At 43.2% G+C, this 16,282-nt stretch overlaps 1 protein-coding gene across 5 annotated transcripts in view; it reads right to left on the reverse strand.

The window, feature by feature from the left end:
* PIAS4 (protein inhibitor of activated STAT 4) overlaps nt 1–15,886 on the reverse strand; it is a 132,879-nt gene extending 116,993 nt beyond the window's left edge. For 2 of the 5 annotated variants that reach the window (XM_085639079.1, XM_085639075.1), the window contains exon 1: nt 14,839–15,605. Coding sequence is in view for 1 of the 5 variants with exons in the window: in XM_085639074.1 (XP_085495200.1) it covers nt 15,665–15,877 (213 nt within the window). In the remaining 4 variants the exon portion in view is untranslated. Of the gene's footprint in view, nt 1–14,838; nt 15,606–15,664 lie in introns of those variants that run through there. The other 3 variants (XM_085639074.1, XM_085639076.1, XM_085639077.1) reach the window with 3 other exon arrangements.
* Between the last annotated feature and the right edge of the window lie 396 nt (nt 15,887–16,282).

Consider the following 16,282-nt stretch of genomic DNA (forward strand, 5'->3'; position numbering starts at 1 on the left):
GGGATGGACTGTTCCCATGAGGCACAGGGTCAAGAATGATTTTCATATAGCAACAAAACAATGTATTTAGGCCCAGATCTCTGTACTGGGGTGAATGTATGACATTGTTCTGCATTCTGTCCATCAACTGTTGTTTTTGCATTAAAATAAGACATCCAGCAGAGACATTTGAGTATAATTAAAGGAAAAGAATCAAGGCACTGATATATAGGTTTAGAGTTGCAGGTCCAGTCTTTCTCACCCAGGCAAGGGGGCCGCAGGTTGGAACAGTGGAGCAGCAGTCCAGCAGAAGCACAGTGGTCTTTCCTGGCAGAGTCCACAAGTGTACAGAGTAGTTGGGTCTAAGGGTTCAATAGTTTATACCTGGTGCCCACTTTGAAGTATGGGGAGCTTCTAGGCGTTACCAGTCTCCTGAGTTGTCAGGCATTCCCTCCCTCCCTGTCCTGGTCCCACCCTGTCCGGGGTCACAAAAGACCAGTGAGAAACCCTTTGAGAGAGTGCTCTTGCAGAGCTTTTGTGACGCACAAGTGTGGTAAAAGACAGCCCCCACCCCGCCCCCCTTCAAATTAGAGTGGCCCATCCTGCCAACACCTAGCTTCCCTTTGTCTCACTGTCTGGGAGCAATATACAAAGACCAACTGCCAACTACACCTAGTAATGTGACCCAAGATCAGTCTGCAGGGACCAAGTGGTTAGGGCAAGAAAAGGCCAACTTTCTAAAAGGGCCATTTTCAGAATGCGATTAAAAATATGACTACCATTAAGGAGGGCTTTTAATTACAATTCTTTAGACACCAAACTCCAGCTGTCCACCTGCTTCCAATTGAAAGGTTATTAAATGTAATAAGGTAACCCAATGATATCCTATAGGAGAGGTAGGTCTTGCAAAGTAATTAAAACAAATTTAAGAGGTTTTCACAACCAGGACATGTACATGGCAACTTTTTAAATGCACTGCACCCTGCCCCCTGCCCTTCTGGGCTGTGTAGCGCCTACCCTAGGAGTGACCTATATTTATTGAAAAGGAAGGTTTGGGCCTGGCAAATGGTTTAATTTGCTAGGTTTTGAAGCGGCAGTTTAAAACTGCACACAGAGGCTGCAATGGCAGACCTGAGACATGTTTAAAGGGCTACCTAAGTGGTTGGCATAATCAGTGCTGCAAACCTGCTAGAACCATTAAATTTACTGGCCCTGGGCACATGTAGTACCACTTTACTAGGGACTTACAAGTAAATTAAATAGGCATATTGCGTGTAAGCCAATTTAACCATGCTAAAGTATTTGACAAAATTGGCTTTTAAATAGAAAATTTAGCATAACTGCAAAGCCTAAATAATTTAAAAGTATTAGTGTGAAAATAAAAGAACGCACATTATCAAAACTTCTGAGACGATACATATCCCATGGCTCCAAAGTCCCTCAGACAATTGCAGTTCAATCTCCAATTGTTAAACTGTAAATACTGTACTTATTGAAATAAAATTAAAATAAAAAGACTGTAGTTTTGACCTATGCATTCTAAAATGCATGCTTCCATACTGCCACCCCACTTTGCACTTCAAATGTTTGGTTCACTTTGCTTCCAGGTACTGGTAACGCAATGCCATTAAGAGATTCTGGCAAAATAATAAACCATGACCTGGCAGGTTACCTATTGCACATTTTAATTTTGTTTATTCTTTTGCAGCTGGCAAGTTAAATGTGCTTTGCTGTTTTCAAAACAGAAAAATCTTTATTAAAAAAAATAGTGGACTATAAAGTTTGGTGGTCTGTGCCAAAATGAAAAATTATGGATTACGTGGATAAGAATGTGGGTAGTAATGAAGACATGTCTGGCTGTGGCAAGCAGTAAATTGTCTGGATATGAGATTTCTTTAATATTCTTTCAGCAAGATGTAGGCAACAAGGGTCACTGGTTTCGATAGAAAGCTAGGTTTTTATTTTTTCCATCATCAAAAACACTGATTGCTATGACAATTAAAGTGTACAATAAAACAAAGCCAAATATAAAAAATCAGTTCATATAAAGACATACCGCCACAAAACTATATGCTCATTGCAATAATAAACGCATAGGACTTCTCAGCGAATAATTAGTGCTATAAAAAGATTAAGTACTGCACCTGTTACGTATGTACAAAGTGATCCTCAAAGAATGTAAAATCAGATTGAATTGAGTAGTTAAACGTAGAGGGGCGAATCCAAATAAAGTTCCAAATTAATAGAGTGCAGAGATATCAGGAATTCAGCAGGACCCGAAAGTCTTGACATGGTGGGGCAATGCAACACAGAAAAACAAATTGACAGATGCAAGCGCATACGTAATTAGCTACAAAACAAATTTTACACATTTAAAAAGATCATGACAACCAGTACAAATTGATTCTTCAGGTGGTCTGAATTGGTCAGGGAGTCTAGCACCCCAGCACATGAATTTAGAGCATACAGCTAGGTCAGGAACTTCACTTGTTTGAACCAAGCGTTTGATAGGAGTGGCTAACCGAGAACAATTGGACCGGAAGTTTCAGTTTTTAAAAATTCGCTGAGCAACTGCATAACTGATAATCCCAAATTTCAGGCACACCGGTCGTATCCACTTTCAGCAGGGGCCACAATACTTCTAACAGAATACCCAAATATGTTCCTTTGTTTCAGGCACCAAATTACAGGCTGGACATATATCGGAGAACTGATCATTTTTTTCCACTTTCTACTAAATGCCTTCAGGGGCAAGCTGCCTAGACGAAACCTTACCTATAGGCTTTTGGCAAGGGGTGGAACAATGGTATTCATGTATAATACAAAATACTGGCTTATTTTAAAATCATGAAACTGTCTGGTTAGCTGCCCATGTGTCCCCCCTCGTGGCTTGTTGGCTGTAGGCGCAATCCCAGTCTGTTGATTTCAAAAGGACAATCTCTGACGTGCAGATTTTTCACGATCCTCCTATTATGTAAGTAGACGTACCTTCCTGAACCATCTAATAAAGTGTACTCAGGAACTTTACTGGCACAGCCCACTTTCATCAGATCCCTTAAGGAGTCACTATAGTCTACTAGCTCATGAATCCAGTATGTTAGTGGTTTCAGCTGTGCCACATCTGAGATGCATTTTAAACCTAGATCAAGGCAAAGAACGAATAAGAGGAGTGCTGGTCGGGACAGAGATAAGTAATCTTATAAGATTATTCTCGGCTACTGCCAGCTTCTGGGTGTCAGTCTAACCCCACACGTTGGCTCAAAAGAGTGCAGCACTTTGAGCTTTAGCATGGTATGCCTCTAGGGCTAGAGAAATTAAGTGGAAATATGTCCTCTTGTGCAGACAGAGTATGGTGTCAGCTCTATAAGCTGTTAGGAGGAAACTTTTATTAATTTGAGATTCCCATTTGAACTTGTCAGACAGTTTGACTCCCAGTTAGTGAAAACCGAAAACCCTTTCAAAGGGGTCACTGACCACCCTTACAGTGCTGCTTCTAGTTAAGCCTTTACCAAAAAACATACATTTTGTTTTTGACACATTTAATTCAAGACCCCTTGCCAAGCAGAATTCAAGAAACTTATCAATCAGGTTTTGGAGACCCATAGGGGTTTTGAGATAAGGTGTAAATCGCCTGCAAAGAGTGGTATAGGAATGTTGTCTCCATTTAAAACAGAAAAGTCATTTGTGCATGCCATCGGTGCCTTAACCACATCATTAATATACAGGGTAGGGGCAAGGCCACACCCCTGATGAACCCCGCAAAGAATGCGACCATGCTGCCCCAGCGCACCTGGGAACATTTCTTGTTGTGTAATCTAGCGAGGAGACAGATCAAGCTACTAGAAGCCCCCATTTCTGCAAGCACTCGCAAGATTCTCACGGGAAAAGATCAAATGCAGCCCGCAAATCAGTAAAGACCACATATAATTTCCAGAGCAGCACATATTTTCAATATTTGAGAGCAACTTGGACTGACGCTTGCTGTTCTTCGAGAACTATCTTGAGCCACTGCGGGGCAGTGCCATGGGAACTGATTGTAGCCTTGATATGTGTGTATTTCCTTATGTACCTAGCGGCCGGCCCGGGTGGTTGTAGGCCCATACTTGTAACCGAATTATTGTTCAATAAAAACTTTTTCAAAAAAAAAAAAAAAAAAAAAAAAAATATTTGAGAGCAACCCTATACGCTTGGTCAGAGGGACTTGTTTTATCCCTGAAGCCTGCTTGGAGTGGGGGCAAGATATGTTCCTTATCAATCCAGTTTTGCAATTTATCAAAGATCTGTCTTGGAAAAAAAAAAAACGTTCTGTAATTTGTCCATTAGGCATATAGGCCAGTAATTGGATGGACTGCATGTGTCACCCTTCTTAAAAACTGGGATTATTTCTGTTCTCCTCCAGGCGTCTGGTATTTCTCCCCCCGCAGACAATAGCATTTGACAGAAAGTTAACAGCTAGCCCATACTTGTGGTTCGAATTTATACAAGTCGCCCAGTATTCGATCAGGCCCAGGAGCTTTTGCTGACTTAAGTCTATTAACAGCAGAGAGGGTGTCTTCTAGACTGAAGAAAAATGCCTCAGTAGTCTTCCAGTGGGTTCAATTTAATCAAACTACACTGAAGCCTCCAGATTCCATGCAAGGAGGTTGGGCATTAAGGATTTCATTGGCATATAATACAGCAAAGTGTTCCACCCACTTCTTGGGTTCAATATGATAGTGAGTGGGTATTCATTCTATCTAGGCTCCCATGTGAAATTATATGCCCCATGGATTAGTTATAATTTATTTTAATGGCCTGTAGCATATCCTACCAGTTCATTTCCTCCCAGTAGCGCTTGGCTTTAGCAAGTACTGTTTTATACTTAAAATCGAGCTTCAAGAATGCCTACATGTTTACGCCCTTTGGCAGCCATTTTCAGCATTGCTTTCGTCGATTTGCAATCTGCATTACCATTTAGAATACCTCACATGGCTTGACTGTGTGTGACCCTTTTCTTTTATTATAAAAGATGCACTGCAATTTATTAACAAGCATTTGCAATGCAAAAGGTCTCGCATTTGCAAGAGTTTAAGCTATTGGCATTGTAAATGACCATGCCCTTTATATGTTTTGATCATTAACACAAATAAAATGCATTGTCATTTACAATGCCAATAGCTCAAACTTTTGTAAATGCTAGACCTATTTAATTTCCAAGAAACAGCCGCCATTGTCCCGGGCTGCTTGAAAAGTTAAAGTGTGCATTGCGTGCTGAATGCTGCAGGAAAGCATGTTGTTCCTGTAGTAGCAGAATCTCATTAAAGAAAATAGTGCTTACAGACTAAAAAGACTCACTGTGTAACTATACATGTAAAAGGGCCAGTCCTCATGGGAGGTTACACATTAAGACAAGGTGATACTAAGGAGGGACTAACAAGCCTATTAACGAATCAGAAGCCAGCATTTACAAAAGACAATGACACTAGCTAATGAAGAGTGGGAGGAGCTTCATGTTCATACTAGAATACAGCATGCCTCGCAGAGCAGCTCATGCGCTACCCATGCTCGACCTAAAAACAGACTGTAGTAGGAAAACTAGAGAATCGTTTTATACCTCTAATGCAGATTTCCATGTATTATGTCATTATAAAATACCACTGTAACTAGCCAGGTTGAAAAATCGCTTAGTTTACGACTTGAGAGAAACGGATGTAAACATGGATTGTAATATTGTTGTAAAGACAAGAGGGTATCCTCAGCAAAAATGCAGGGCAGGGCAATCAGGAGCTTATTTAGGAAGAAGATAAACTTCAACACCAGAGAAGGGCTACAAAGCTGGAGGACACCCAGTATCAGGTGGCCAGTGGTGTAAAGTAGATATATGAAGGAGATGGATTACCAGGGGCATATAAGAGACACTATTATTGTGATGTACAATTACAACATATATCACAGAGGTTTTACCAGAGAGGGCAGTTGAGTAGAGGGGTATATAGAGAAAACTACCATTCAAAAGACTAAAGCATCCATCCTTTGCATGTTCCCACACCCAAAAATAGACTGTCGTAGCAGTTGTCATCAAGAAAAAATATCTGATTTGTCTTGGTGTGCCACAAGTAGGCTTAAGTATACAAATCAACAATGTCTCAACAGGTAATATTTAGAAGGCTATTTCATAAAGTGTAAAACATCAAGTACATTTGCAAGGAAAGAAAGGGAGACAAAAACGTGTATGAGACATGTAGAGCGGTCTGTATTAAAACAGTATATAAACAACAGTAGTTATATCAGCACTATAGCTTTGTATGTGGGTGTAACACAACCATTCGTGTACACATAAGTGCTCGTGCAGAAAGTGAATAGCGTAAGGCGCACATAAAGTAATGTGAGGAACAGCAAAAAAAAAAACTGCGTGAAAAATATGATTTGAAGAATGGTTACAAAACAGTGCAGTGGTAGTACAAGAAATAATCCACTGACTTAAGGAGCCATAAAAACGCCAAAGGATTCGCTGAGTGGTCCACGACGTTTCAACATGCAAGTAATTCAGGTAATCATCGGGAGCGGGTTACAGAGAATTCAGTCAGTGCTGCAATGGGAGAGTCCACGAGAGGTAGGAAATATCTCCTCAACCAGAGTATATCAGTCAGGGTATCAAAGGTGTGCCGATGCGTCCAAGTGAACTGGTGGAAAATCGAGTAAGAACCAGAGCGGTAAGGGTGTCGCGGGAGATGCACCAGGGTCACGGTCAAGTTTCAAGTATTTCAATAGGATATCCAGTTCAGGCATCGGGAAGGACAGCATCCAGAGAGCCGATGCTGGATTGGTCAGGGCAGAAGCTGAGTATGGAAGTCCAGCGTGAATCTGGACTGTCGGGGCTGCGGAACAAATAACGCGCCCACCGCAGGATTAAAGCCTGGGCGAAGGAGTCCAGTGAGAGTCTGGAAGCAGACCGAGCTGCTAAGTCAGGTACGCTCCTTGACTAGACTTTTAGGCATTGCCTTCGACACTTAAATCTTTCAGATGTTTGTCAAGGTCTGGTGTTGAAACTACTCCAAAACTGTTTGTAGGCAAAGGTTTTTGTAGCACTATAAAAAGAGGGCAACTCGATTAGGAACAAAGGCAGACATACAGCTGCAGAAACGAAGCACAGCATACTATTCAAATGATGATAGTCTCCTGAACATAATACAATAATTACGGCCAGAAGTAAGCTCATTAATGGCTCATGAAAGGTAATGTAAGATGAACATGTGACTTGAGGAAACGTGAGCTGACAAAGATGGAAGGAGTCACAGAAAGCGCTCACACAGGTGCAATGGCTGAAATATTGTCAATTAACTAAAAGGCATGTCAGTTAATACCAGACGTAAGCATATCCAATATCACTTCCCCCATTAGAGCGGGCGTCACCAATGAGACGCCAAGCAAGACTGACAAGGACAAATGTGATCAACTTTTGAAGTGCATGAATATCTCTGGGGTCTAATGGCAAAATAGATATTGGATAAGGTTTCAGTATTTGTATATTGTTTTACTGACTACATTAGTGCTAAGCGATAAAGTAACTGTGTTGCAAAACAAAGAGGAGATCCATCTGTTCCTTTTTAGACTGGAGAAGATTTCAGATGATCCCCTGCGATTCTCTCCAAGTTGTTCCTACGTGACTTTCTCGAAAAGTCACTCAGGACTGGATTAGGGAAAAAGTTTGTGCTCATTTTGAAAATACCAAAGTATTTAGGGATTTTTGTTTTTAGGTGACACTTATCACCTCAAAGCATTTACTGTTCCAAATAAAGCACTGCATAATTGGATTAACAGAAAGTATCAGTGTCCAGATAGAGTTGTCAAACTAACACCCGACACGTTTCACTGTTAGAAGAGTTCATCATTTGGAGTAATAAAGCACATTAATGGACCGAGTAAGGCACATACTGCATGTGTGAGACCAAAAGCACTTGCAACCTTAGAGGGACAAAGAAATTGTCTTAACCAAAGGGGAGTTTTTAAAGCATTAATATGGATCAATATTCTTTTACAATGGAGGTGGTTGTAATAGGCAACTCTCACATTAAGTTCAGAAATATTTTTCCCAACACTTGTCGTCATTAACTGATAACAGCTAAGTAGAAGTCGAGCAAGTGGAGCAGAGACCAACGCAACCTGCATATCAAAACTTTGAGTCCTAGCATGATCAATTCAGAATTAGACTAGAACACTGCTTAAATTACCTACATAAAAAGTAATAAATTACAGCATGTATAAGATGTAAACACATTTTTTTTTAAATCAAATAGTGATAATCTGCTGCCAAGTATACACAAATGTTTACAAGCAAAGAATCAATTTATCAAGCGGGAACGGATTCAGGCTTTACTCAAAGAGGTGATTAATGAGAGGTTACACTACCCTATACTAGTTTTTACATTACTGTGTTGCCTCAATATTACATTTACAATACCTACCGAGCCCAAGAACAATCGGCACAAGTGTGTTCCACACTTGGAAAGAGGGAGGCAGAATACCTATCTCGTGAGGGCAGTACAGGCAGGAAAGACTATAAAATATTAGGGAAGCCTTGAAGTAGAATGTGTACAGAATTTCTTCGATAAAGTAAATTAATTTGTTTGTGGGTGTCTGAGTCGGCACCACAAAGTTTATAGAATAGGGACAGATGAGGTGGGTTTAAGCTCCTTGCTGATGGCATGCTATTCTCATCAGTTTTTATTAGAAGGAATGTTCACACCCTCAACTTCAAAGCATCCCCCGCTTTTCAGCTTCTACATGTGGAGACCACCCATAACCCCAAATTCCCCTCAGACTCACAGCAGCATGCAAACCGTGGATCGTCCATACCTTCCTGTTTCACAGTGTAAACCTAAGTCGTGGGGTGTCTCGAGTCCACCACTCAAATGGATATGATCCTTACTACTAAATAGGACCCAACATGTTATGACTAGTCCTCATCACTTCACATCCTCCTATTCAGGATCCCAGGACACAATCCCCATCTGTGCTACTACTAAATATTTATATGCACCAAAGAGCACAAGTTTTTCAAACACAGTATCCTCTTTCCCATGCATTTGTCAATGTAACCCACGTGCTAAATGAGAAAGCACTTCCTTTAACCAAAAAAAGCCATGACTGAAGATCTGCTCTTGGGGTACACAGAAAATAATGCCCTATCTTTCGAAAGACCACAAAACACTAGATTCAGTAGTAATGGCAGAAATAATACATCCATTGGGTATCCCGAAGTCACAGATTTCCCCCTAAAGTTATGCTTTTTCAGTATCTGTCCCAGTTTTCTGACGGTTTTCAATTACATACAAGCCGAGATTTTAAGAGCGGCTCAGGTGTACAGAATTCATAATTAAATAATGTCAAACATGGTCATGTTTCCACCTCCCTTCCCTGAAGAGAGGGAAATTGCTTTAAAATCTCACCTAATGTGCTTCTTCACCTCATTCATAAGTCACAGAAGAATTTAAAGAGGAGTCAATCTGCATTAATGTTAAGTGTAATTTGTATAATGCATAATCGTCAACAGTCTCTTAGCGCTTGTGAGAAAATTACAAACACCAACTGTTACCTGCCACAATACCCACTTCAGAACTTTTCTTGCCCGAAAAGCCTGCATAAACAGAAGAGTTTTCAGTTTTTTCCTAAATGGAAGGAGAGTGGCTTCTCCATGCACATTCTCTGGCAGCTGATTCCACAACTGGGTAATCAATACTTTAAAGGCTTTTCCACCCATGGTGACTTTGTCAAACCGTGGACAGGACAACAGGCTTACCTCAGACGACCGGCGGCATCGCCCTGGAACATATCTCATTAGATGGTCTTTGATATATCATGGTACCATCTCATACAGGACCTTATGTGCAATACATAGGCCCTTAAACCTAGTCCTCTGCTTAATTGGAAGCCAAGGCAGTTTTTGCAGCAATGGTGTAGCATGTGATCGCCTTGAAAACTCAAAAAGTAATCTTGCAGCAACGTTCATTACTACATGAAGCTTTCCTAACAGCTTGCCCGGGAGCCTAATATATAGCGCATATCCGTAGTCCAGTCGCGACACAATCAGTGCAGTCACCCAAGTTTGCATACTTGAAAAGGATAGGAGGGGTACCAACTTCCGAAGTTGCCTCAGAAGGTCCTCACAATTACCTACCACTGTTGTCACCTTACAAAGATGCACTCAGGCACGATCCAGGTTTACCGGCCTTTCCCTGAGCTTTATGACAGTCTGTGAAGGAACTAGAGGACGGACTATAACTTATTTAATAAAAACAGGATTTTGAAGTGTTTTCCTCTGACTAGCTCTAACCTAAATGTCCACAATATTAAGGATATATGAACTTTTAGAAAAGTCCTCTGAACGTTATCTATTTTGTTCTATGTGTACAGGATGCAAATAATTAGGTTTGGGTATAAAATTCCTCTCCACGCAGGTTTTTCCCACTCTGTGAAGCATGCAGAGTTCTAAAAATCTTACTCAAGGCCACCTCCCAGCAAGACTTCTCAATGCGGGCGGTCGCAAAAGGCTGCTACAGTTGAGAAACCTTCCATTTGCGTTGAGGAAGTTGCCGTTTGAGTAGAACATCTACTCAAGCGGCAGAAAGAAGCAGTGCCCTCTTGCGCTGTGCATGCTGCCGCTTGCGCTGATTTTCTAGCGCGGGACAAACACCTGGCGCTAAAAATCAGCACAAACGATATGACATAATGCATTCTGCCGCTTGCGGAACTCCGTGTAGAGCGTGGAGTTTTTTTTAATCACTTTGCGGAGTTCCGCGTAGTAGAACCCTGTCCAGGCCTACAAATATTTCCTTTTTCAAATTAGTGCCAAATGTTAGTCCTACTTCTTTATCTGTACCCCATCAAGGTTCTTCACTTTGTATATCTGGTCACTCCATAAATTTAGAGGAACTCCTTTACTTGGGTTTTCTTTTGTACCTTAGGTTGATGTCAAAAGAGAGCATCTCTAACTAGTCCCTAAATGACGCCTCCCTTTTCAGTTTCAGCCATAACGTGAGGCCTATGACAGGCTCCGTAATGACAAGACCATGTAAACTGGTTTTACTCAGTTCTAAAGTTCATAAAAATTACAAAGGATGCAAAACTAAGCCACCCCTACAATAAGCCAAATTGAACAGCTGCATCAAGGTTGCCCTGAAGTCTCTTCATTGTGTTTCATTAGAATCAGGAAGCAATGACAATGTATTTGATGCCATGCATAAGGACTTCCGGTACCAGTACTGGGGCTGCACTGGCGTAACGAAACTCGAGGGGGCCTCCCTGGGCTCAATTAGGATCCCTGCAGCCAGAGTTCAGTGCTAAGGGGGCCCCCTGGAGCTTGCCTCCCCCCGCACCGCAGGGGCCTGTGTTACGCCCCTGTGGGGCTGCCTACAAATGCTAGGCTCATACTACAGTCTGCTGGTACTATCCGATCAGGGTAGTAAAAAGTGATTAGCTAAAGATTACACCTGGAACAGATGGGTGAAGGTATCAGTAGTTAAAAGGAACCCAATTTTGAAACACTAAACTCCAGGCTAAGGTCTCATATCAACCACTGCTTTTTAGAAATTCTCAAACAGCCCTCTTAAAATGGTGATATAAGTATGGCTAAACAAGTAGCAGAAGTACCGCTGTCTCTGTGAAGATCACGGCTTGCATATCTTGTGTAATGTTATGTGGTCCCACAGTGATTTGAAGTAACCAATAGGAAGCATAACCGTGATAAAAACAATAATTATGCAAAACTCAAACTGCTGACTGGACAACTTTGTACCAATCTTATCGAAGAGTAAACAGATATAGAAGAAACAGTGCACGGGACATAAAACAGAGGAAACTTTTATGGCAGGTCCCTTCCAGTAAAAATATTAGAGATGTGCTCTTCCTATTACAAAACTCAGACACACTACTCTGCATGAGGTAATGATCAGGGCACAAACAGGCCCCTGAGGCGCGATGTGCTCCAGCAATTAGGAAACACGGAGAAGCAGCCTTCGGGTACCTGTTATACGTAGCAGGCAGCTGTAGCAAGAAGAAGCAGCCTCCCGTACGCATGCACTCTAGTAGGAATCCCTTTTAAATGGGAATGATATTTCCTGGTCTGAGCGAGTTCGCTCATTACGTACTCTGAGTCTCCAACACTATAGATGCAAGTTGAAGGGCTGCATTGGAAAAGTGGTGCTGGGGTTTGACAGATAGACAGGGTACTTCCCAATGCTCAACTTATACCTATCAATGTATTCATCCAACCTTGCAAGAACAGGTGATTTGTTACAAACAGGTACTGATTTAGCATAGACACTAAATAGTGTCATAACCACTACAGAGGGAAATTCAAGCAAGAGTCCCATTAGATCAGGAGACTATTGCCAATAATGTGCGCGAACATGCAATATTTTTTTTACCAAAACCAACAGCTCCCTAACCTATCATTGGGGGTTGTTACCTCCACACTGTATGAAACAAATCCATTTACAAACACTTTTTCCGCCGCTTACATCTCTTGGAATAAACATCATGCATGCCTCTAAAGGAGGTCCATTCAAAAAAAAAAATAAAAAAAAAATTTGGGAGCAACCCCATCCAAAGTACAAGAGATCATGTAAAGACTTTTCTGCTGCTAGTCTCGCTGATGAGGGGTGTTAACCCGAAACCAGTCCCAGGATGCTTGTTTCTGGTCTAGGGAGGATCTGGCCTGGCAGTTTGGGCTGGACCACCATGGGGAACAGGGTTAAGACCGATTTGTATATGGCTGGGTCTAAATTGGAATGGCGTGGCGTGCAAAACAAATGAAGGATTTATCCCAGATCTGTGACTGGGGGTGAATATTTGATTAATTCACCATTCAGTCCATCATCTGTTCTTTTTGCTTATGTCGCCCTAAGTGGAAGGGTATGCCCAGACGTCGATCCAGTGCTCGCTACGCCACCAGATTCAAGCTAGCCTGGCTGATATGGGATGTTACCCTGAAACCAGTCCCAGGATGCTGTTTTTTGGTCCAGGGAGGACATGGCCAGGCAGTTCAGTCTGGACTGTTCCCATGGGGAAAGGGTCAAGACTGATTTGCATATGTCTGGGTCTAAACTGGAATGGCGTGCAAAAAAAATTATGGATTTAACCCAGATCTGGGGGTGAATGTTTGATTAATTTAGCATTCCGTCCATCATCTGTTCTTTTTGCATTGGTCATACATGGGCATTCGCATCCACCTACTGTTTCTCATGATAAAGGACACCTCCTTGAGGCAGGCCTAAAGTTGTAGAAAATAATTTTCACCATCCCGTCCCAACTTTCAATGTTTGCTGCACCATACAGGACAAAGCAGTAAAGCGTTAAAACTTTTTTGAAGCTTAGAATGTTGTGTCAGACGGGCACTCTTTCAGGTCAAAATTTATGTTTGACATCACACCCTGGCACTTTAGGACAAGGATGCGTGATTTGGCGAAAGGCAGCCTAAAGTACGTCCGCACTAGAGGCGAGTGTAAGAGTACCATAATCTAGCAGATATCAGGTCAGTGGCAGCCGGCATGCCTCACAGGTGGCGGGCGGAAACGGTGTGCAATGTAAAGAAAACTAATTAACACTTACCTTGCCGGGTCCCGTGTCTCTGCTCCTGCGTCGGACTGAGGCACTGGAAGCACAGCCACGCTCCCCTGACCAATCACGCTGCTGCAATGTAGCGTTGTGATTGGTCAGGGAAGCCAGGGTGCCTACCAATCATAACGCAGCAATGCAGCGTTGTGATTAGTCAGAGCGTCCTGGTTCGATGCTAAGCCGAGGAATGGGGCCTGGGCATGTTCTCCATTCTGGTTGTAATGCAGCCTGCATGGAGAAAGGGAGCCTAAAGTACGTCCGCACTAGAGGCGAGTGTAAGAGTACCATAATCTAGCAGATATCAGGTCAGTGGCAGCCGGCATGCCTCGCAGGTGGCGGGCGGAAACGGTGTGCAATGTAAAGAAAACTAATTAACACTTACCTTGCCAGGTACCATGTCTCTGCTCCTGATATCCGCGTCGGACTGAGGCACTGGAAGCACAGCCACGCTCCCCTGACCAATCACGCTGCTGCAACGTAGCGCTGTGATTGGTCAGGGAAGCCAGGGTGCTTACCAATCATAACGCAGCAATGCAGTGTTGTGATTAGTCAGAGCGTCCTGGTTCGATGCTAAGCCGAGGAATGGGGCCTGGGCATGTTCTCTATTCAGGTTGTAATGCAGCCTGCATGGAGAAAGGGGAAAATGTGCATGGATGGTTTTGGAGGCCCGAGAGGGATGACCAAACAGTCATGTGCACTTAAGAGTGGGCAAACCACTCCTCCCTGCCCCGAGAGCAAAGCAGCCACGCCTACCCGCCCGCAAAGCAGCAGGAAACAAAGATAACTCAACGTTATCATTTTATGTTTCCTTTACCTTGCACTGCTTAAAAAGCAGTGGGGCGACGCTCCTCCGCCCCTGTATGGTGCTGCTGTTGTCTCTCTTTTTCACACAACTTTAGTAACTTCAATGCATGAAAACTTAGTAAAGCGGTCATTTCCTTTCTCCAGACCACGCACTCTTAGTACAACCTACCAGTATGGATAATGACGTGACTTCCATGCTTTGTAGTCCACATTGTCTCAGTGTAACACGGCCTATACATTGACACACTTGTATGACTCACTGTCTCTAAATGTTTGTGATGTAAAGTGCTCAGACATTGTACTTGGAATGAGCAGCACTATAAAATAGATGCGAGATATGGGCACAATTGGACAGTGGTAGTGAAGGAATCCGTGGAGGGGCACCAACAAAAATTCTTAAACCAGGCACCACCAACGCTAAAGCCAGCATCGGACAAACATGATAAGTTCAAGGATTCTTACCACTTGCGTCAGTTGGCCTCAAACACGTCATTTTGATTTTCCGACATAAAGGATTGTGGTTGGATGTCCTAGAGATGAAGTATGTATGGTACACTCATTACAGCACTGGGTAAGCAAGGGTTAGTGTCCAGCTGGTTGGGGCTGAGCAGAACAGACTAAATCGTTGGGCCTAAACATCTATAATTTGATAGAAAGAACGTTAATATCCCTGAAAGTTTCCTTTGCAAGGAAATGCCTCAAGAAAGGATGCTTCTCTTCCCCAACATCAAGATGGGCAGAACTCTCAAACAATCCTGTCACGCATGAGGAACACACTTTAGTTTGTTTGCCATACTCATATTATAATCGTAGTAACATTAACGATAGAACCAGAATTCAAAGGAACTGAAGCTGGTAGATAGATGGTCTCGCGCAACTGAGGATCACCAAGGAGTCTCTGCAGACTGGGAGAGGGGGTGCGTCAGTCCTGGCCTCAGGAGGTTGGGACAACAGGCAAGCGCGAGCCCTCTGTCCCACAGGAAGAGAGTAGAAGAGGCTGATCTGTAAAAATAGACAGCATTTGATGTGGAGGATCAGAATCATCCAGGCGGGACAAAGCCACCTATTCTCAGCAGAACCAAGGGGGAGGGGTCGGTTGTCTACTCTGGTCAGGACAACTACCAAGGTAGCAGCAATTCTATTCGGGCCTGCAGCTGAAGCACTTGTCTTCACCCCTTTCAGAAGCCTCGAAGCTGGAGCCGCTGGACCCGCGGCACCCAGAGGTCTCTCTCCTCCCAAGGCCGCGCCCTCTGTCCCAGGCACCCCTCCCCTGCCCCCTCCCGTTTACCTTCGCCTCCACCAGCTCCGCCGCCATCTTGGCTTCCCGCGTCATCCGCGCCGGGTACCGCCGACGCACGTGACCCAGCATCTCGGACTGCAGCCAATGGCCGCGCGTCTCTCTCACCGGCTCGCCCTGCCTGTTCTGCGCATACGTCTTCGCTGCCATCTTTGGACTCTTCCAATGGGAGCACCGCGTCGCCTTTTCACCGCCTCTCGCCATTGGCGCTATTTTTTTGAATAAACGTCACCTTAAAGAGGTACGGACAGTAAATAAGGGATTTTTGAGCCTTCTTTCAGCGTGGAAAGATCGATTTCGTGGTCGGTGGGTTAAGGCCTACTAATTTTACCTCAGGATGCAGCTTCCGTGTATGGGTGTGCTACCCAGAACTTTGTCGGGGTTCTACCTGGGCTCTTAAACACGAGTGGAGCCAACCTAATCTTCTTTATCATGTAGGTTATGTAAAAATATTAAGTACAAAATGGTAAAAAAGTACAAAATGGTAAATACGCTTTCAAGTTAGGTTATTATTAACCCCGCCCCTTGTGTTTGTATTATGATTCTGAATTCTAGAAATGGGCGACCCCAAAAATTAACAGGGAGAGCCAAGCCATGGGTCTGGCTTGG

Source organism: Triturus cristatus, chromosome 12 (genome assembly GCF_964204655.1).
Source record: "Triturus cristatus chromosome 12, aTriCri1.1, whole genome shotgun sequence".
NCBI classification, from domain to species: domain Eukaryota; kingdom Metazoa; phylum Chordata; class Amphibia; order Caudata; family Salamandridae; genus Triturus; species Triturus cristatus.